This window comes from Corythoichthys intestinalis, chromosome 5, assembly GCF_030265065.1.
Source record: "Corythoichthys intestinalis isolate RoL2023-P3 chromosome 5, ASM3026506v1, whole genome shotgun sequence".
Classification (NCBI taxonomy): domain Eukaryota; kingdom Metazoa; phylum Chordata; class Actinopteri; order Syngnathiformes; family Syngnathidae; genus Corythoichthys; species Corythoichthys intestinalis.
The window spans coordinates 32,549,676-32,572,079 of NC_080399.1; the positions used below are offsets into that span (position 1 = coordinate 32,549,676).

At 39.0% G+C, this 22,404-nt stretch overlaps 1 protein-coding gene across 3 annotated transcripts in view; it reads right to left on the minus strand.

Annotated features, from left to right (window-relative positions):
* Nucleotides 1-600: 600 nt before the first annotated feature.
* The window catches only part of syt7a (synaptotagmin VIIa), a 191,949-nt gene continuing 170,145 nt past the window's right edge, over nucleotides 601-22,404 (minus strand). For all 3 annotated transcript variants that reach the window (XM_057836506.1, XM_057836507.1, XM_057836505.1), the window contains 4 exons: nucleotides 22,034-22,203; nucleotides 21,676-21,790; nucleotides 19,678-19,877; nucleotides 601-15,959 (listed from right to left, as the gene is read on the minus strand). In XM_057836506.1, coding sequence (XP_057692489.1) covers nucleotides 15,855-15,959; nucleotides 19,678-19,877; nucleotides 21,676-21,790; nucleotides 22,034-22,203 — 590 coding nt within the window. In that variant the 3' untranslated portion in view covers nucleotides 601-15,854. The remainder of the gene's footprint in view (nucleotides 15,960-19,677; nucleotides 19,878-21,675; nucleotides 21,791-22,033; nucleotides 22,204-22,404) is intronic.

A 22,404-nucleotide genomic window follows, 5' to 3' on the forward strand; every position in this document is an offset into this window, starting at 1 on the left:
GTGGCACGAATTAATCGAATTATAATGTATTGTTGTGGGAAAATCTGTTGTGACATACGACCATTTTGACATACAAACCAGGTCCTAGAATGAATTAAATTCGTATGTTGAGGTACAACTGTATTTTATTAGGGTCAAAAGAGAAGAAAAAAAGAATTCCAAAAAGGTTAAGGTTGTGAGCAAATTGAAGTATAGCCTATGCTGATTTACATTGTTGAACAGTTTAAAAAAATATATTTATTAGGTATATTAACAGAGCATGTGTTGTGGTAGTTAGTAAAATTTACGCGACAAACATCCATTAGCGCGTATAAATGTGAATCAATTTTGACTAGGATTCGATGGCTGGAATCCCTCCTGATCAAAATAGATTGGACGTCTACTGCTGTCAATGGCAGACGAAGATTTAAATGCTTAAAAAAAAGGTGGGGATGCTACTTTAAAAGGTTTGCACAGTGACGATTCAACCGGTCAAATGGTTACATCTTCAATAGGATTTGATGAATGCATCATTAATCTGTGACAATAATTACTATTAGACCAAAGGCGTTTGTTTTAGTAAATGAGGCATCATTCATTAAGACAGCCACTGCATTATGTTGTAAAAATGATTCTTTAATATGGAACAAAATCAGAGCTCAGCTCCATGGCTCCCTCCATCACACTCTGTAACACTGATGGGAGGAGAACAACGATCACCAGTAAGATCACAGTCTGCTCGGCCAAAAAACCGGAGAGGCTGAAGAAAAAAACATGGAACGCAAAACCAAAGAGCTACTGGGTTCGACCTTCAGATGCCCTCACGCTTCATTATGGGACACACTAAGTAACCGCTCTGTTGCTTCACCGGGCTCTTCCGCCGACAATCCTTCCTTCACCCTTGTCGAGTGATCCTGGTTGACGGCAGGGTTGAAGTAGCAGAGCGGTAAAAGGAGGACCTAGAGAAAATTAGCATCTAAATATTGTTAGAATCATGGCTTGTGCAGAAATGGCACGTTTTCCAGCATGGAACTTAGTAAGTACGAGAAGGGTGAGGACGTCTGTGGAGCTAACCCAGTAAGAACCCGATGCTGCGCGAATAGAGACTTCAACAAAAGCACAACACACAATTGCACGAGCAATCGAGCAACACATCAGAGCACTAGTTAAAAATGTGCAAGGGAGGGGAAGCAATCTTAAAGGCTGTTCTATATCTCTTGCCGCAAACAAGGGGACAAGCAGACCTCCACTTGACCTTTAACAAGTGAATATGGCAGTTTTTGACTTGAAGACTGTTTTGCTGACAGCCACACCTTCATTTTGATTTTTCAATATAGTTCATCCAACTACTTGGTTGGGTCATGTAGAGGGAAGTGTTAATGAAAAAAAAAATATTCATGTTTTTATTAATCTAATTATAGTTCGTTAAATGATCCATGAAATAAATCTAATTGGTTTAAGTAATAAAGTAAAAACAATATAGACATTTAACCAATTATTCAATGAGAAAAATGAATGAAATGGGTTCATTTTAATGCACCAAATTTTGTTTTATATAAGAAATTAGCCCCGCAAGCAACTTGCAGCAAGTACTTTCTGATTCAGTGATTCATCATGCTGTTACGTCTTGCAAACCACAGCAGTCTAACTACTCATCTAATCTAATGTAATCTAATGTAATCTAATGTAATCTAATCTAATCTAATCTAATCTAATCTAATCTAATCTACCATATTGGCCCGAATATAAGACGGCTCTGATTATGAAACAACCCCCTCTTTTTCAAAACTCAAATTTGAAAAAAGACTTTTTGAACACCAAATTAATTTTTATACAGAAAATAATTACAGTACATCTGAAACAAATGTTTATAACAATATATTTGAGAGAAAAATCATGTTATTTTGCCTCATTCAAATCTTAATATCTGAACATTTAAATATGTAAAGTGCAATCACATTCGCAAATGAATGGCTTCTGGTTTTTGAAATGTAAATAAACCAATCTATTGTGATAAAACAACAAAATCGCAATAACTGCATTAACCATCAAATTGAAGTCTAACTGTAACTCTAGTCTTGAAACAAATCTGATTAAGGAAAAACATTGCAATAAAAAATTGCAAACTGGTTAAACTTAAGAGAAGCTAAGATCTATCATGACAGAACATCGCTTCAATGATATCTGACGCCATCTAGCGTCGTGAATGAGGAAAGTAGCTGAGATCTGTCAGGACAGAACATCGCTTCAATGATATCTGGCGCCATCTGGCGTCATGAATGGGTAGAATGTCTAGACCGCAAATATAAAACGACCCCCTCTTTTTCACTCTTATTTCAATGCAAAAAACACCGTTTTATATTCGGGCCAATATGGTAATCTAACCTAATCTAATCTAATCTAATCTCACCTAATGTTCGAGTCGATCAGGAGTAAGAGATACGAGATGCAGATGCAACCAGGGAGCAATTATCTGGTTGAATACAATGTCGGGGTGCAAAGCTTTTCTTGTAGATAGGTCAATTTCTGAAGTTTCGCTGGAAACACACTTAATTTCCTCATTAAAATACGACCAAAAAACGTCACTTAAAGCTTTACTTTATATATGAAACAATGTTTTCGTGTGGGTGACGAGAAGAACCATCGTCCAATCAGCAACTGTATATTTTTTTAAAGTTCCCCTATGAAACAGGTCTCAATTGGATCTTACCCAGATTGATATGTGGACTATAGCCGTACCGGATATATGGAAAAAACATCTGCTGTTCCAGGCTAGTAAGAAATTTTCCCCCACTCTTGATAACTTAAATGCATAGTATCATTGACGATGATAGACGCCTGCAAGCTGTGCCTCTTTCAACAATTAACACACTGAGATGTCTTAAAGTGGAAGTTTTTGACATTAGCCTTAATCTTCAAGTAAACGGAGGTTTTTTTTAGTCGGCGTAGTTGATTTCAACAAATTCCGTGCAGCATGTTAGTTATTTATTAGTTTCAGGGCTCCGGAGTGGTTAAGGTAGCACGAATCAGTTGTCCCGTCTTAGCATGCCAAAAATAATAAACGATATTAACAGATCTAACATAGTCAAATAAATTCAAAATGCAGATCATTGTTCAAAATACACATGCGGCCAAAACAATGTCGCACCAAACTGCCGTAATTGATTTCATTCTGCAGGAGTATTTATTTCGATGCATTACACGACTACAATAGAGAGGAGTGCTTCGGCCACTCGTCCTCATGGTGCATTCGAGGAATGTGGGAAGTCGGACTTATTCCACGCGGATGGTACCAATTGCGACCTCAAAGCATTCCAAGTGAAAGTAAACAGCAAGATGGCTGATCGCGACAAGTTGTTTTTTCTTTTGGCTATCAAAAGACATTTTGACCTCCAGCAAACCTGGCTTCTCGTAAGCGATCAAATAGTGAAGGAAAAATGGCGGCTAAGGTAAATAGCAAATTCTGTAAATGGCCTGTGACGGGCAACTGGCAGCGCCATTTTGTCGAGTGACGTCAGATTAAAGCAACTCACGAAGTCAGGGTACTTTTTTTTATGACTTTGCGACTAGGGCCTCCCAGTTCAAGTGGCGTTCCAATAATGATTTTTCCTGGTCGAGGGTTGCAAAAATCCGACTTCGCACATTCATCGAATGCAGCATCATTCTACTGAGTCGTGTCGGAAGAACGGCAACATGGTGGAATGTTAATTTAGAGGCTGTGGAAACAGACAGAGGAAACGGGCCAGTGAAAGCTTCCACAAATTCCTTATGAACATTGAGGAACAATATAAACTGTGGTTAATTGCTGCTGGCTACGACATAAACACACCGGTGGAAAAAACTATCACTCCGCTCTGCAGCCTGCTCCCTGCAGAGCTGCTGGATTACAAATGTTGCTGTTTATACTACAGTTATTGACATGCAATGGTAAGTTTATTAACTTTATCCTGAAAACATAGCCAACTCTATTGATTGCATGGGTCATCAGTTGCATGTTTTTTATTGGCATGCTAAGACAGGACCATTGACTCACGCTGGCTTAGCCACTCATAGCCAAAAATAACTAACAAACTGCACGGAATTTGTTGAAATCAACTCCACCGACTAATTAAACACCTGCTAACTCGAAGATTAAGTTTAATGTCAACATTTCTGAGCTTCCCCTTTAAAAACAGATGTAAAAGCCTCTTGGATCACTATTCATGCTATTAACAGTAATAGATGCCCAGGACCGAATGTGGCTCTGATCGTCCTTCTGCTGTGACTTTAAATCAGTTTGTCAATAGAAAGTCCTCCAATCCAGTCAAAATTGATTGGAGATCTATTGCTTTCAATGGCAGCCAATACGTTAAAATGCAAGCTTACTTGTAAATGATCTATTGCTGTGACCTTGGGGTTACTTTGATCTTTTCTAAATTGCTAGTACTTGTAGATCAAAGCTACAGAGTGCATACTTGTACATCAGAGCTACAGAGTACATATTGTAAATGTGACTGACCCGTCTGGGCCAGAACTGTATCTTTCTTCTTTATGCATGATCACTGTCTGGTCCACAGAGCTAAAGGAAAAAATAAGGTGAGGAATAAGAGCCGCTAATGGACACTGAATCCCAGATAGATGAGGGAGCATGGATTACTGGTAAATTAGACTCTGTAGGTGTATGCATTACCGTCTGAATAGGAGAGTAAATGAACAATCGAGTGGAGGAAGTGGAAATCTATACTTGGTGGAGGATTAAAATGAAGCTTTGCAATGAAGGAATTGAGTGGTCATGGGGGGGCAACTGCCAGCTTCAGCCAACACAGTCATCCTGCACCTGAACAAACACCGGAGTCACAACAAAGGGAGGAATGTAAGGAGAAGAGCTTTGCACAGAGAACACTTGCACTAGCCTGGACAGACAGACGGACAGACACACACACACACACTTATCACACACACACATACATATATGCACTGGGTCCCAGTCTGCGTTCCACTGCACTCTCCTGGCTGCCAGAACCTTGCTGTGTCTTATAAAGAAAAAGGGGAAAAAAACACCAGTAACAGAAGAACCAACTAACAGAGACAAAATTAAGGACACACATTGGCGCCACTGGCTAGAAAAAAAAAAAATAAAGCAGAAGCAAAACTTAGGATACAAAAGCGCCAGTGGCACAGAGTTACTGCGAGAATGTCAGTAACTGGCTTTTGAACAGCTCTACACTTGCTTTAGTCTACCAAGTATATACTAGGAAACCTTACCAGGCAGCTAAAATCTATACAGTACTGTCTTGTTCATATATTTATAGATATTTATACACTTTACAAAGTTGGCAAAAGTACATAAATAAATAAACAAATCAGTAAATACATTGAATTCAGTTGAACACATCGCAATTGTGTGTATCATAGTTTGAGCACTCTTTGTTGAGTAGGTGAGCCATGGCGAGTTCAGAGAGGAGGCAAAGAGACAGGAGTGCCAGCTGTACCTTATCAAACGAGACCCCGCTAAGTAGAATTTTCACTAATGACTCCTTCCAATCCCTTGGCTTCTCATACATGATGGCAGTGGATCGGAGTTGCTCTCACCAAATTACTACTACCAGCCGAGAAAGCAAAATACTCCTACGGCGGATGCACTGGCATCAAGGATTATTTTTAGCGCATCGCTAAACGAGTGTTTTCTGTCTAACCCCCCTCAGGATGCCCGCTATGGGATGACATTACAAATAGAGATTCTAGTGTACCCAATGTCCTTCCTGCAGGCTGCTGGAGTAACTGTCGTGTTGGGCCAAGCCTGAAATGTGAAATGCAAGTAAATGCTTCCCTCCTAATTCAAATAACAATGTACTGATTTTGCTAATTCCAAACGCTTTGCAAAAGGAAAACCCGCGAATGCCAATAGCTGCAACACAAACGCAAATAGCCACAACACGAACGCAAAATGAGCACAACGGTAGTAGCAGACTCACAGAAGTAGTAGACTTGCAATAGTAAATACACTATGGTAGATTACTCTTTGTGACCATCTCTGCGTCAGTGTTGGGCACGTCACTGTAAAAAAGTAATTAGTTATAGTTACTCACTACTTCTTCCAGAAAGTAACTGAGTTAGTAACTGAATTACTCGATACTAAAAGTAACTAGTTACCAGGGAAAGTAACTATTTCCATTACTTTAAAAAGAAGTTGTTGTATGCCAAAGAATTTGAATTTTTCTGAGCAGTATTCGAGTCAGTTGAATAGAGAAGAACAGACAGGTTAGAATTTTGTTCCAATTTCCTCACACATCTCAGCCACCGTGACTACTTTGTCACACTACTTATTGTCATGTAGCATGAATATTTGATCATGTATTATTTCTCTCATAACTTGTTCGCTGCCACTGACGGCAATAGACGTCCAATCCAGTTTGACTGGAAGGGCTGACAGCTAACAGCGATATAAAAAACACATCTAAGTGGCAATGTTTCTACAGTGAGCCTCGGATGTTCAACTAGCACTCCTCTTCTCTCTCCTCCAACGGCATGGCTACCTCTGACAAAAATGCAGCGGACATCAAAAGCCCTTATTCAAGAAGGGCTGTAATAATCAGCATGGTCAACATCAGCACTGTTATCATGAACGTGTTTTCTTTATCATTTCAAGTGACAAAGGAAAACCCATTGCACAACAAATGTTAACTCCCACCAAAGATATTTACATAAAGTTCTCAAAAACAGAAGGAATTTCTTATCACGTTTGTAAGGAAATAAACCCGACACAGCAACATCAAAATACACACACTGACCGACAATCGAATGTGAACAAAAAGAAAAAAAATAGATTGTTTCTCATTATTGTTATAATTCAAATAATGCTTATTTGAATCCTGATTGGGAGAAGTCACTCTGGTTTTTGACAAATGCTTCAAACAAATTAAAAGGTGAGTTTGGGGGTGGAGGCCGAGTCTGCCCATGCCATAAAAGTTTAAAAAAAAAAAAAAAAAAAAAAATCACCCAAAGCGATTAAAACTGGCTACCATGACACTCTAATTCTCCCTCTGCAATTAGATCACAACGGCCTTATTTGAATCCACGCACGGTGAGTGCAGCTTTAATTTAATATTGCTCATTTACAGGAGAGCAGATGAGCAGGCACCTTTCCGAAGAGGTGAGTCATTGACAGCCGAGTCACAATCATTTCAACAACCATATCTCGTTGACGCCCTTTTTTTTTTCATGATGATTCGACGTAAACGACAAGCTAAGCATATGCCTTGGATGAACATAAAACATAACGAAATGTTTGCCAGTTTAAGTCTGAGGAGACGACACGAAAATGCTTAGTGGTTACAAGCATAGGCGGAGTTTGCCTTTTGGGGCAGAGGGGGCACAACATGTTGATGACCCCGAAACACAGGGTCAGCAATAAAATTAACTTACAAGAATATTTATAATAATAAGTTGAAAATGAGCGTTTTTTGTGTCCCATCATTCTTGAGAATTCTAAATCAGGCTGCTAGAAGGATAGCTATACTTTTCTCCAAGATCATCATCCAATGAATATGGTACGCCCGCTGGTGTCGAGCCAATGTAGTTACCTCAGTCAAAAATTGTATGCCTTGGACACAGCCATATTGAGGTAGAGTTGTGTCTTCATTATTTGATCAAAAATAAAAAAAAATAAAAAGTCACTTCAATTAAAATAAATGTGTTTGGATGCAAAAATATATTTGAAATTCAAAAAAATGCATTTGAAAGCTATTCTTATTTGATTTTTTTATTGAAGTCAATTTTTTTTGATAGAAGCAACTTTTTTGATTGAAGTAATGTTGTTTTGTGTTTGGGCCACATTTTGGCTAGAACATTTGTGTCATTATTAATCAATCAAAAAATATGTTGCTTCATAAATAAAAAAAATATTTTCAAAAGAAAAATCACTTCAATCAAAAAAAGAAAAAAAATAATCATAGAAAAAGTTTTTGAGTGCGAAAAAATATTTGAGACTCAAAAATTTGCATTTGAACACTTAATTTTTCATTAAAAAAAAGTTTTCATTTATTTTAGCAATCCTTTTAGTGTTTGGGCCATATTATGGGTAGGGTATTTGTGTCTAAATAATTAAATCCCCCAAAAAGTTGCTTCAATCAAAGAAAAAAATCGTTTATAAAAAATAAAATTGCCCTCCCCATTTTTTTTCTGAAAATGATATGCAAAGTTGCTAGTCACATGATCTGTTCGAAAAATAATTTTGACACATTATAAAAATATCTTATTTTTTGTTCATTTCATTCATTTTTGTTGTTTTCTTGCTTTACAACTTATATATATATAGGATAGTCAATTACATGCAATGAAACTTTTCGACCACCAGGGGGGTCCTGGCCCCCCTTAAACTCCACTTATGGTTGCAAGGCATGGCATTGCGTATGGTTTGTTTTACTATGTTAGATTTACATGACTTAAAATGTAAGCAACGGGTATTTGTGGCCTGTAACGACAAGAGGATACATAGTCATACTTGAAATACGATTAAAACGAGCGGCGAGATCAGGCTGATATTTTAGCTTGTTTGCGTGGCTAGGTTTGCGAATGCACCACAGGGATGTTTTTCTTTATTGCATTACTTTGTTTTAGATTGTTTGCAGTGTGCTACATATATATAGATGGGTTTTTGTGATGTCTATTTTTATACACACTTGTAAAATGTACTTAAAGAGACTGTGAAGTTAATTGATCATCTGTATTAATCTTTGGTCATATTTTGGACATGTTCATATTCACTGCACTTGGGCTATTTGAATGAAAAAAAAACTATGGTACCTCGACATCCGATCGCTTCAACACACAATCTTTTCGCTATCTGACGTAAAATTTGACTCGCCATTTGCCTCTACATCTGACGACATGCTCGAAATAGGACAATCTATGACAGCGGCGCAGTTTCGTTTTTTTTCCCCACAAGACGGACGCACGGAAGATTTTCTTGTGAGAGCAATCAACATGGGTTCAAATCATGTTAATTCAGGTGATGAAAAAAAGGAAAAAGGTGATGCTTACCATTGAAATTAAGTCGGAAATAATAGCGTCGTGTGCCATCCGTGAAATGGCTTGACAATATGGCCGTAGAATGTCTACTCTCGACGGTCCGCTGCCGACCTCCGTTCGCCAGTCGTCATAAGTTAAGGTGACAATTATTGTTGTGATAACATTGCCAAAGAAATCGCCAGCTTCATCAGGTTTCTAGTCATTTATTCCATCAACTTGTGCAACACAACACGCCTACATTCCACCGCAGGTGACCATGTAAAGTGAAAGTGAAAAGTCCTCCCTCACTCTGGCAACCACGCGGTGCGTTCAGGTGCACCACGCGAAAATACAACTGCCACATAAGAACCTGATTCGCTACATTATTACAGGTGTTATTATTATTATTAATATAATTCAAATTTTTATTCACAATTTACTTGTTTTGCTCTGCCTAATTGCTATTTGCAATAGTTCCAGCAGTATTTATTAAAGATTTAACGTAAGTTTTTGGGCAGTGGAACGAATTAATGGAATTATAATGTATTCATATGGGAAAATCCTGCTCGACATACAACCATTTTGACTTACAAACTAGGTCCTGGAATGAATTAACTTTGGATATAGAGGTACCACTGTACTGTAGATACTAAATTTGTGGAAACATTTGAATTTTGACTGATTAAAGTCTTGTATTTCTCAACTAAAACTATAATTAGAATAATACATTTAGAAATGGCTAAAATACAACTATTTCTAATTTTTGTCCGAGAGGCTAAAAATAAAAGGGCTGCCTGAAACAACACTGAACACAAAATCCATCCTGGGAAAACTTGCATGACACATGCGGGGGGACATGTTGTGACAAGAACAAACTATAATCAGTCTCTGAGGGAAAACTTGGTCTTCTCTCCTCACTTGCTTGTTAGCAAGATCATGAAAAAGCTACAGCTGTTTTTTTTTGTTTTTGTTTTTGTTTTGTTTGTTTTTTTTTTGATGAAATTGTATTGACTTGGATTTCTTTCAAATCTTTTACAAGCAATCATGTTCACAATCTGATTCAGCATAAAAGCTGGTGCCAAGTTAACACCAGGAGCTTTGAGGATGCGCTAATTGTCATACTAAATCATTCTATGTTTAAATGAAAAAGTGTGGATCTCATTAGTCTGTGCAAATTTTGAGGAGCCACTCAGTGTGCATATAAGAAAAAGGGGCACAAAATGTTGCTGACCTTCCTCATAACCTTATGTTTGCAGCCTGTTTTTGTTTAATGGGACATAAATTGTATATGTACACAATTGGAGGATGCCAGGCGGGATACACCGTGGTCAAAATCAGCCGTGCATTTTTAGCTGAATAATTTAAAGATTTAAGAGCTAAGGGGTCAAGCCGGATTGATTACACTGGACAAAAATTTAGGGGGGGGGGGGGGGGGGGGTGTTGTTTTAGGTCTGAAAGCTGTTTTAATAAAGTTTTGGTGCGGAATCCAAAACTGGTCTCAATTTCCTCATTACATCAAGGTTTTTCTCCACAGCCTACTCTACCTATGTACTATGTTGTTACTCCGTGCATGCTGTGGGAAAAAAAAGTGTCAAATAAACAAATAAATCAGTCATGCCAGCTTCGTTATTTAATTGTATGTCAAAATTTGAAAATTTTCATTAAAGCAAGCTTTCTCCAGGCACTCTGCCATCCTCCAGTATCACAAAACGTGTGGCAGGTAGATTGGATCAGTCTAAATTCCCCATAGGTGTGATTGTGAGAATGAATAGTTAGATTTGCCTAGATGTGCCCTGCAATTGGCTGGCAACAAATTCAGGATCTACCCCACCTACTGTCCATAGTTAGCTGAGAAAGGCTCCAGCACCCCCAAGAGACTCGGGAGTATAAGCGGTGCAGATGATGAATGATTAAGAAAATGGGGATCGTCCAGTTCAAAAACTTGACGTGATCAATTGTGGATTCTGCACCCAAAAATGCGTTAAAACAGCTGGCAGAGCTAAAACAACAAAATTGGGTTGCCCAGTGTTGAAGGTACAGTATTCAGAACTCAGGTACCACAGATACAGTTTCTCATTGGCTGCCATTGACGGTGAAAGATGTCTAACCCATTTCGACTGGTAGGGCTGGCTGTGATTATTTGCTCTGAGTCTCTCCCAGTCAAAATGGTTTGGATGTCCATCACCGTCAATGGCGGTGAATACATTCAAATAACTTAAAAAATGGTGTGTGTTCCAAAAATGTTGTTTAACATAACATCATCTAGTTTTAGGGCAGCTGGAAAAGAGGGCTTCTTTGTTATGCAACTCTTTGAATAATCGTAGATAGTGTATTTAAAATGTTTACTCACTCGGCAATCCTGAGCATGACTATTCATGTGGTTTACACGAGTTGTTATCACAAAAAAGATCATAACAGATCATTAACATAGACTTTATTTGCCCAAGGGATGTTTTAGTTCAAACAAAGGTTACAGATAACAACACAAATTCCCCCTCAGTGTTGTGCTACACATTTTTAAAAGTGCTGTACATGTGCAACAGCAGCAAAACAAAGACCTTGTATTGCTAAGAATAATGCCACATTTTTGCCAGTTTATTAGGCCGATCTTGCTGATTTATCCCTTTTTGCGCACCATGTAATCACGGCGAAAAGAAATAGCCGCAGTACTAAATCACCTGCTAGGAAACCAAATGGGTCTTGATTATATTCCTCAAGTTTAGGTCTTTACAGCATATTCATAACTAATGAGTGCACACTCCATCTTTTTTTCCCCCTTGCAAGTGTTGCCTCAGCAAACATTGTGGTCCTATCTGCCTGAAGAACGAAAACATGAACAGGCCACGCGATATCTTAGGCTACGTTCATACCCCAGGTCAATTCCGGTATCAATCTCCGGGTGGAACATATTACATATTTACTTTAACTGAAGTTCAATTTTCTTTACATGTTGAGTTCCAACTACTTATACTGAAGTCCTAGTGACAATTTAAAGAAACTTAGATGTAAGCGGCATCCAGGGTTTCCCCTACATATTATTATTGTGGCGCACCGCCACATCAAAATAAAAGCCGCCACATCGTGCAAAAAAGATGTTTAAAAAAATTAAGGCTATTTCAAACTAGCGGCAGCCTAGTGTGAAGGGTTCAGCGGCAACCAATTCATTGTGTATTGTAATGTCCGTAACTCCGCGAGGCCCCCTTAAGAGACATTTGGACGAGGAGCTGTGACGTAGAGAGAAGCGAGATAGCGGTCGCATGTCACGGAAGCCCGCTGTTATTTTGTTATTGTTTTTCTTTATTATTGTTGCCACAATAAAGTGGGTAAATGGTGTTATACTTATATAGCGCTTTTCCATTTCAAGGCGCTCAAAGCGCTTTACACTACATTGCCATCTACCTACTGGTGACGCAGCACCAGGAGCGATGTGGGGTTCAGTATCTTGCTCAAGAATACTTCACTCTCAAGATTGACAGGGACGATATAACAGCATAAACTGCATGTACACTTTTTGCTGGGGACGGACATTACTTTAATAAGACCCAACAGATTGGGTGAACGGGGGTCAGGGCTACATTTCACACCACCAATTTGAACCTAATTAATTGATAGGTCAAATGATCAATGCAAAAATAAATCTGTATTGACGTACCAGCTTTCACAGTGCAAATTTAGAACGTTTTAATACGATTTTTCTGAAATTATTCGAATAATTTGCTCCATCTTGTTTTGAATGTTAAAGACTATTAACAGATTAATGGGTCAAATTATTCAATTTACTATAGGTAAATTTTACCATTTGATCTTATTAAGCCTATACATTTAAAGGTTGGTCATTTTTCACCAAAATCAAGTGGAAAAATGCTTTCAAATAATGTTTTGAACAAAATCACTTGAATTAAGAACATTCCTGAAGAAAAAAAAACTTTTTTTTTTTTTGCTTAAAATAAGTGTGTTAAAAAATAGATGTCTGAAAATAATCTTATTTGAAGAAATCTGAGTAAAATTTACTTAAACCACTGGCAGATAATTTCACTTATTTCTAGTAGATTGAAAATAAGGGAATTTAGTCATCTGCCAATCAAACGTGCGTTTGAGGGGGAAAAAATTGTGTCAGTGTAAGTCTGAACATAATGAAAGTGATTCACTTAATAATGGTAGGGTCAATTCTATCCTTACAAAATATGTGAAGACAATCTAAATGACATATACAACTGAACTCAATATATAATGCAAAAAGGTTGCTTAAAATTTGGTGGGGACAATTTGAGCATCCTGAAAAGTTCATAGTGTTATATCCCTAACGTCCCTATGCAAGCGTACGCCATTGGTCCATTAACAGAAGTACTATTATTGTTGTGTTAATGTAGTACATATAAAGGCCAAATTAAAGGAAAAAGAAGGACTACGAAATGTAAGTCATACTATTGCTACGACATTGAACAGTCGTATTATTACGTAGGGTAATGTAACTGTAATCAGCTACGCATTTTACGTATATGAACCGTAGTTGAGAGCTACAACATTAGCCTGGCTCATGAAATATTTCAAATAGATCTTTGTTATGGTTCTTTTAGGGAAGCAAAATGTGAAAAAAAAAATGTCATGATATGACGCAATTTTGCCATGGCACGACATGGTGAGGCAATCCGACTCTGATGCAGCCAACCACCACAGCTTCAAAAAATCCTAGGGGAAACACTGGGCATCCCAACTAGTCCTCGGATTAGGCCTACAAGGGTCTTTACTACTGTAAAAACACTCCTAAGCAAGTAGCTTGAAATGACTGCAAGTATTCCTGCTGTCTGTTTTATTTACTGTGAAGGAATTTGAGTTGACTGTGGCTGACAAAACAGGCAGCCACTGAAACACTGCTGGATCGTAGCACCCGGGGAAAAGATTATCTGCTTCTCCAATATCTCGCAGTCACAGATCAGTCCATCTTCAAAAATCACACCCACGGAGTGCGAAACAGCGAGACACAAAATTCTATGCTATCTTTTTTTTGGAAGGGGTCGCCAACAGAGTCGGAATCCACTTCAGCCAGACTGCTTACAGCATCCAGAACAACATACAGAATTTGCCAGTCACTCGGTTGGAACTCTGATCATGCTTTCCACTTTGTGTCATAACAATGCTGGCTTGGCGAGCCTCCAAATGACAAGCAAAGCAAGTGCGATCTCTCCTTTCTCCACCCGCCAACAGGAAACATCCACATACATGCCAGTGAAGGCAGACAAAAAAAGAAACCCCCCCAAAAAAACAAGAGGCAGCACAGAAAGAGGAGGATGAGAGCCCTTCATCCGTCCTTTGTGTCCTCGTCTTCATCTCGACACCCTCAAGTCACGGTGCAGAGGCGGCCTCTCCCCATTCTCCCCTTTCACACACTCCCTCCTCCATTTTCACCAGTACTATAATCATCATCAAAAACATCTTCACCCCCAAGGTTATTATTATTATTACATTTTGAAAAAGTGCAGATAGAACTTCCCCGCAACCTCGTTCAGAAGGCAGGGCAGTAAAGGAGGATGGGGAAGCGATGGCAGTAAGAAGAGAGAAAGAGAAAAGAGAAGACTTCTGTTGCATTGCTGGAACACACACGCGCACGCACCTACGCGCACTCAAATACACACTTTTCACCAGCAGGCGTACGTTAATAGAGATGCGCCACAGAGGCAAAGGGATGAGGAAGATAGAGCGATTCTCTGAGATCTTCAGCACAACAGGGCAAAACAAGAGCACACGGCAGCACGAAGAATTCATAGGCTCAATACACAAATCCAAGTGAGCGCACACATTGGAACGCATGCACACAGAACAGCACAAACGTTGCGTTGCCTTTGTTGCAAGAAGATTTGGAAATTAGGTCCCTCCTTCGCTGTGAAAAATGACATCATCGTAGCATCTCAGATTTGAACTTGGGTTTGTTACTCCCTCACGTCTTCTTTTTTCTCTTTCCGTGTCAAGGGCTTATTGTCTGGAAAAATCAGGAGTGATCCGTCTCGTGAGTTTATCTTGTTCCCGGTTTCCCAGCTTCGGAAAGTTCAGTACATATACAGTATATCTTTTAACCTCTATTTTTTGTTTGTTTGGAGCTACAGCACAGCACCCACAGCACATGGACAACAAGGACATGGCGGTGGTTGTAGGGAGGGTGGGGACCGCTAATATTTTGCCAGAGGATAAAAATAGGGAACAATAAAGAGGTAATGAGAGAATAGAAGAGAAAAGAGAGACACGAGTATTAACAATACCATCTTGAACTCAGTTGGTTTCGTCACAAACCAAGTATTGATTGCTTTCTATGACTTGAGTCAAACATTAAAATCCACTTACTTTAAGTAAAAGGAGAAGCAACATAACGGAAGATAGAGTACATTAGAGACAAATGAATGGAGAGAACCAAAGATAGGCTATGGATAGCGTATCCTATTGGTGTTGGACGGAAGGGGTCATCTATAATTTATATGCATGTTTATGTACATACAGTACATACTGGACAGTAGAGTGTTCCTGGAATTATCATACACTATTATATGTATCACTTAAGATTCTCTGTGATCCCACGGGACTGGCACCTTTCAGTGGATCAGTTGCTGCAGTGCAGTTCAGGACCGAGCGGTCCCCGTAGAAACAAAACTTTGGGCCTCCACAAACAAAGTGCACAAGGGAGTATGGGCAGTCAAAATGAGGGGAAAAGGAAATAAAAACAGGAGGAACAAGAAGAAGAGCTGGAGAGGACAAGGGAAGGCGTTTAAAGGTTCAAGAGAGCAGATGGCTAATTGTACCCGTGTTTCGCAGCCTGGCAGCAAGTCAGTCTTGTGCATAAGGACGGGACTGGGAGGAGACAGGGGGCGGGGGACCAAGGAGGAAGGTGGGCTGTGCCATCAGGCCTTCAGAGCGTGCCACTGGGCCACGTTGGTGCGCGGCCGGGCCAGCATGTCCTTCCAGTGCTTCACCTCCGCTGGTCCGCTCTTCCACGAAAGGTAGATCTAACGGAACAGGGGAAGAGGAGCCATGAAAATATTAAATATTTTCAAAATGATATTTGGAAAGGCTCATTTATTTGAAACCTCTCCTGTATTAGAATCATTGAGAACCATTGAGACGAGACCCTAACTATTAGCCATGAGTGCAAATACCTTAAAAAGTTCATAAATAACATCCGACATCTTCATTGAGATAGGAGTCCAAATGGAATGAAAGCGGCAGCCAATGAGATAGCATATCCTTTCCTTACTAATCAATTTTGTGTCTCTATTTGGTAAAGCCCTGACAAACAAACAATTCCTACTACTTTTCCCAAAATATATTCATCCATGCGCTCCCTTTAAGAACGTTTATAGGGCAAGAGGCTATTTTTGGTCCGCCCCCCCCCCCCCCCCCCCCAAAAAAAAAAAAAAAAAAAAAAAAACATAAAGACCTGTGGTCCACATATGTGGGCATCACATTTGGGTACAAGATTCGGAATAAAGTCAAAATATTTTGAATGGATAAATAATATTTTACTAGAGGTGGGATTTGGGCACCTAACGATTTGATTACGATTCAGAGGATACGATTCGATTATAAATCGATTATTGATGCACACCCAACACACACACACACACACACTTTTAATGTTTCGTACATTAGTTCCAAAATTGTTCAAAAATCCTCTCAGGCTAAACCAAACTACTATTTCAGTATCAAGTTAACAGTTAAAAACAATAAATAAAATACTCAAGTCTCCATTCTGTATCAGCAGCTTTAAACTCCATTCAATTAATTTAATGTTTTAAATTAACCGTTAAAGTTGTTAAAATTGCTCCCGTTATTCCAAAATTTCCTTTCTGTCTACTTTCGACATGTGAGCTTTAAAACTGTTTCATCATTTAAAGATACAATCAAGCCAATATTTTCCCGATTTAGGAGTATTTTAGATAAAAAGTTAATTAGGTTCGCCACAACAGAGCCTTCCAGTGAAGTCCACTGCTTTAAGATGGCAGCTGTTTACTAACGCCGACAAGTCTGTCATTTCGAATCTAGTTCTCTATACATTTTCTAACGCAGCCGTCGTCTGTCATTTCACATTTAGTTCTACATGTATGTGATATCTACCATAGCGTTACATGGCCGTATGTTTGTAGTTGCCTGGTATACCAGACTCACCGCTGTTCCAGCGATTGAGTCTGGCGACCGTCCGGTGGCTCAAATTCCGAGGGCGGAGCAAGCCACAGCAAACAGACAGCGGAGTGGACCAATTAGCGACCGGCAGACGTTGTTAAAGCGACAAGTAATTAGCGTGAGCGGAAGTGGAGAAGTTTATTCAACATGGCTAGCGCGAGCCATGTTGACTGTTGTCAATGACTTGTTTCGATGTGTTTTTGGTAATTTAAAACTGGTTTTACCGCGGATTGGAACATATTCTCGGCTCTCCCGTTCGCCATCTGTGTTGTTGTAGATACGACTTTTGGCGCGCAAGAGTGACGTTACTCGTTAAGAACATGTCACGCCAATGAACGAATCTGATTCGATGATTGATTTTGTACTTTGCTCGAGAGGCCGTTAATGGGCTGGGTCCCAGACTATTTCTCACAGTGTTTGAAAAATACAGGGAGAATAGTCTGGCTGTGCCAGGCAAGTCGGCCGCAGTCAGGTATTATTGTTTTTTTATCTAGTGGCATGAGTTGAACATGATATTTACTCTCGGTCCGTTCCTCATTGCGTCCCGAAGACTGACTGTGTTTTAGTTCCGCTTTTCCTGGTATAATTCAATAATCGGAATTTGGATGTTTGTGAATCGTTCTCGAATCTTCCACGGCCGAATCGCGAATAATCTAAGAATCGGAAATTTCGCACGCCTTGAAATATTACTGTATACATTAATAAAATACTAGTGCTGTCAAACAATTAAAATTTTCAATCGAGTTAATCACACCTTAAAAATTAATTAATAGTAATTAATTGCAATTCAAACCATCTCTAAAATATGCCATATTTTTCTGTAAATTATTGTTGGAATGGAAAGATAAGACAAGACGGATATATACACTCAACATACTGTACATAAGTACTGTATTTGTTTATTATAACAACAAATCCACAAGATGGCATTAACATTATCAACATTCTTTCTGTGAAAGGGATCCACGGATAGAAAGACTTGTAATTCTTAAAAGATAAATGTGAGTTTGTATATTGTGACTAAATATTGCCATCTAGTGTATTTGTTGAGCTAAACGAAATGTTTGAATTGAGTTTGACGACGACGTATGAGTATTATTTTGCATAGCTATTTTGATTGGGGAAGCCAGTTCTCTTTACATTGAGCGCTTTTCTTTTTGTGAACATTATTTTTTTGAGACATAGGAATATTATTTTTGTTGTGCTTTCAGTAAATGATACTGTAGCGACTTAACTGTTCCGTCCAAATGTATGATGAGAAGTTGGGCAACCATGACAGTCAGTGGTGGCTGCAAATGGTATATCTTCTCTGCGTTGTGTTTAATACAGGGTGTTAAGAAAAAAAATCATCTCCTTTCATTCTTTCCCACATCGCTCGCCACAATAGTTATAATTGTTGTGGAAGAAATGCCAAAGCTTATGCCCATAAATAGTGCAGCCCCAATGAATGCCCGTGTCCAATCCATTCGCTTGTCTCTGCCAGTTAGCTCTCAATATACATAAAAGGGCGCCATTGTAGTCTGTTTGCGGCAATGCATGAGCGGGTCATTCCGCGCATCCATTAAATGCGTTAAATATTTTAACGTGATTAATTTAAAAAAAATAATTACCACCCGTTAACGCGATAAAGTTGACAGCCCTATAAAATACTAATGAAAACAAAATTCATATCATTAAAACCAGAAATACACTCTGGTTATGGCCCAAGAACGTTCTAAAAGTAGGGTGGGTTGGATGGATGGATGGATGGATGGATGGATGGATGGATGGATGGATGGATGGATGGATGGATGGATGGATGGATGGATGGGTAATCAGTTGATTGCAGTCAGGTGCTGCTGGTTTTTAGCAAAAACCACATTGGTTCACCTTTGTGTACTTTATCAGTTGGAACAAAAAACAGGATCCACAGCGGCCCTTGAGGACTGCTTTTGAGACCTCTATGGCCTCCACTGACAGCCAATAATTTCAATGAGTATCCTAACAGGTTAATTACAGCTACATTTTTTCATCATTTATGTCACACTTAAAATGTGAAAGTCATACAGTACGTGTATAATAATAGTTTTTACTGCCTTTGTAGGCATGAGCTGATAGAGGTTATCACCCGCAGTCCGCTGTAGTTCAACTAATTAACTAACTTAACAGCTCTGTCTCCAGCTCAATTTTTTAATATGTCCAGCAAAAACCTGATTCTTTTAATAATTTAAATTGCCGTATGTAAATGTGCCATGTTAAATCCCTTCGACCGGCAGGTGCCCTAGGAAAGGCCGCGTGATCACATATCTTTTGAAGGATGCATAGGGCAGCAGTGTTGTGTCGGGGGGAAAAAGCGCATTATTTCAATCAAGTGACAGTGAAGATGACTGATGTTGTTTATCTGTATGCTGTTATGTGTCCATTGTAAATATGCATGAGGAACCGTATCATCGCCCCAAACTGTGGAGGTTTTAACATTTGCATCTAACCTGCGGTGCAAATCGGAAGGGCACATTCTTGTCGTAATAAAGGGCGACAACAACAAAACCTACACGCAGACTTTACCTTGCCGATAACATCATTGCGGCTGAGTCTGTCCTTGTCCATGACAGTGATGATGATGGTGGTCTCTCTCAGCACATGGGCGGGGACGTCGAAGGGGAAGGACTCATTGAAGACGGGGTTGAGACAGCGCTTCATCGTCACAGTCTTTTTCTTCTCTACACGTCTGTCTTTGTGCATCAACCAAACCTTCACGTACGGATCTGCAATGCGGAAGCAACATGTGGCATGTTACCTTCCAGAGCAATGGTTAAAATGAAAGACCCTTTGGCAAATAACAAATTTGCTGCCAGCCCAGATATACAGTAGCTGAATTAGTCACAGTGTATGTAGTTATTGACAAAGAAAATGTGTCTTAAAAATACCCACTGAAGATGATAGACATTCGATCCATTTTGGCTGGGAGGTTTGGCAGCTAATGATCGCTGTCAAACCTCCCAGTCAAAATGGATTGGACTTCAATCACCGTCAATGGTGACCAATGATTTATCCATAGGAAGGTGTCAGGGGTGCAGATACATAGTTTGAGTTGTAACACAATAGACACCTCATATATGTAAATGACCTTCAAGTGTATGAAAGAGGGTTGCTCAAAGTATTGATGCCTGCATCAATGATTTCTTAGACCTCTGTTAATAGAGAAAAAAAATGTTCATACCCCAAAAATAGCACCGTTTACAAGCGCAGCCATGATGTGGCAAACATGACATCGGCCACACCAAACGCGTACACAACTGCTATTTCACCTACGGTACTTCAGAGAAATGTTGACTTTCATTTACATTTTTGTCCTCTATTTCAGAAAAAAAAATTAATTTCAGTGTCTTTTCACATTGTTAAACAAGACACTTTCTGCTGGGAAGCACATGACCATGGTGTTTAAGTCAACTGTTTCCCTGACTAAGTAAACCAAAACATGAGTATTTACAGGATTGATTATTTGGGCCCTGCAAAAACAAACAAGACTGCAACTCTATAACATCTGAAAATAACCTTTTGGCCTTTTGTAGGTATATTATTGGGTGTAATAAATAATAATACAAATTAGGGCTGTCAAAATTATCGCGTTAACGGGCGGTAATTAATTTTTAAAATTAATCACGTTAAAATATTTGACGCAATTAACGCACATGCCCCGCTCAGATTAAAACGACAGCACAGTGAAATGTGTACTTGTTGTGTTTTTCGGAGTTTTGTCACCCTCTGCTGGCGCTTGGGTGCGACTGATTTTATAGGCTTCAGCACCCATGAGCATTGTGTAAGTAATTATTGGCATCAACAATGGCGGGCTACTAGTTTATTTTTTGATTGAAAATTTTACAACTTTTATCAAAACGAAAACATTAAGAGGGGTTTTAATATAAAATTTCTATATCTTGTACTAACATTTATCTTTTAAGAACTACAAGTCTTTCTATCCACGGATCGCTTTAACAGAATGTTAATCATGGTAATGTCATCTTGTTGATTTATTGTTATAATAAACTAATACAGTACTTATGTACCGTATGTTGAATGTATATATCCATCTTGTGTCTTATTTTTCCATTCCAACAATAATTTACAGAAAAATATGGCATATTTTATAGATGTTTGAATTGCGATTAATTACGATTAACTAATTTTTAAGCTGTAATTAACTCGATTAAAAATTTTAATCGTTTGACACCCCTAATAAAAATATGTCTGGACTTACAAAAGTTTAAAATGTGTGATAGAATAATTAACAAATCTGACATTGAGATTTTGGTCATTCTATCCTGTACAGTGAAAAAACACCCAGAGGAAATACTTGTACTTGCATAAAATGTACAGGCTGCACTGACACTAAACACTGTCTGGTAATGGTAAAACTGTCTGGTAATGGTAATCTGCAACATATCATCCTGCGAGCCTCCATTGGCCCTAAGACCGTAGTTTTGAGACCTCTAACTTTCTGTGGAGGGCTGCGGAGCAAGCGTTAGAAAGGAAAAGAAATGGCATACAATCAACAAAGTCTACCTGAGGTGCCCCCAATATCCATGGCTTTAAGATTACGGGCTTTGATGATGTTCACAGTGATGGTGTTGGCAGTGGGATTATAACACAGAGACACCAGCAAGTCCCCTCGCCTCCCCTAGGGAACACACACACGCCGCATGAATCATCTTTCAGAAAATATCTGACTTTGCAAAGGAGTATCGAATTCCACATTCCTCATCACGACGTAATATAATAATTAACCGTCCATAAAACAAAGAAGTTTTGGTTTAAGATAGAGTTGACACTGCTGAAATTGGATGGCTCTGGCATGTTTAGTGAAAAACATTCAAATGGATTTATCATCATACACCTCAGTGGTTGTCCCTCCCTCGCTTACACTGCCATCACTGCAGGGCTTGAGCTCCTTCCAGAAGGTCTTTATCTGACCCAATTCCACTTTGTTAAGGGGAATTGAGACCTCTCCAATAGGGTCATTCCTGCTGAAGCGGTCATAGTCCAACACTTGAAGGTAAAGTGTGCGCTCTCTGACCTTCTCATAGGGAAAACCTAAAGAAAAAAAGGAGATAGGTTTCCACTCTCTTTAATCACTGGAGGGAAAATGCTAGTAAACTTACATACTACAGTTTTAGTATCAAACATTTGTTAACCCTCCTGTTGCGTCGATGGTCATATTAACACATTTCTTAACGTGAAACTGCCACTTAGATGTTTTTTTTTTTTTTTCCATTTGGATGTTTACTCATGGAG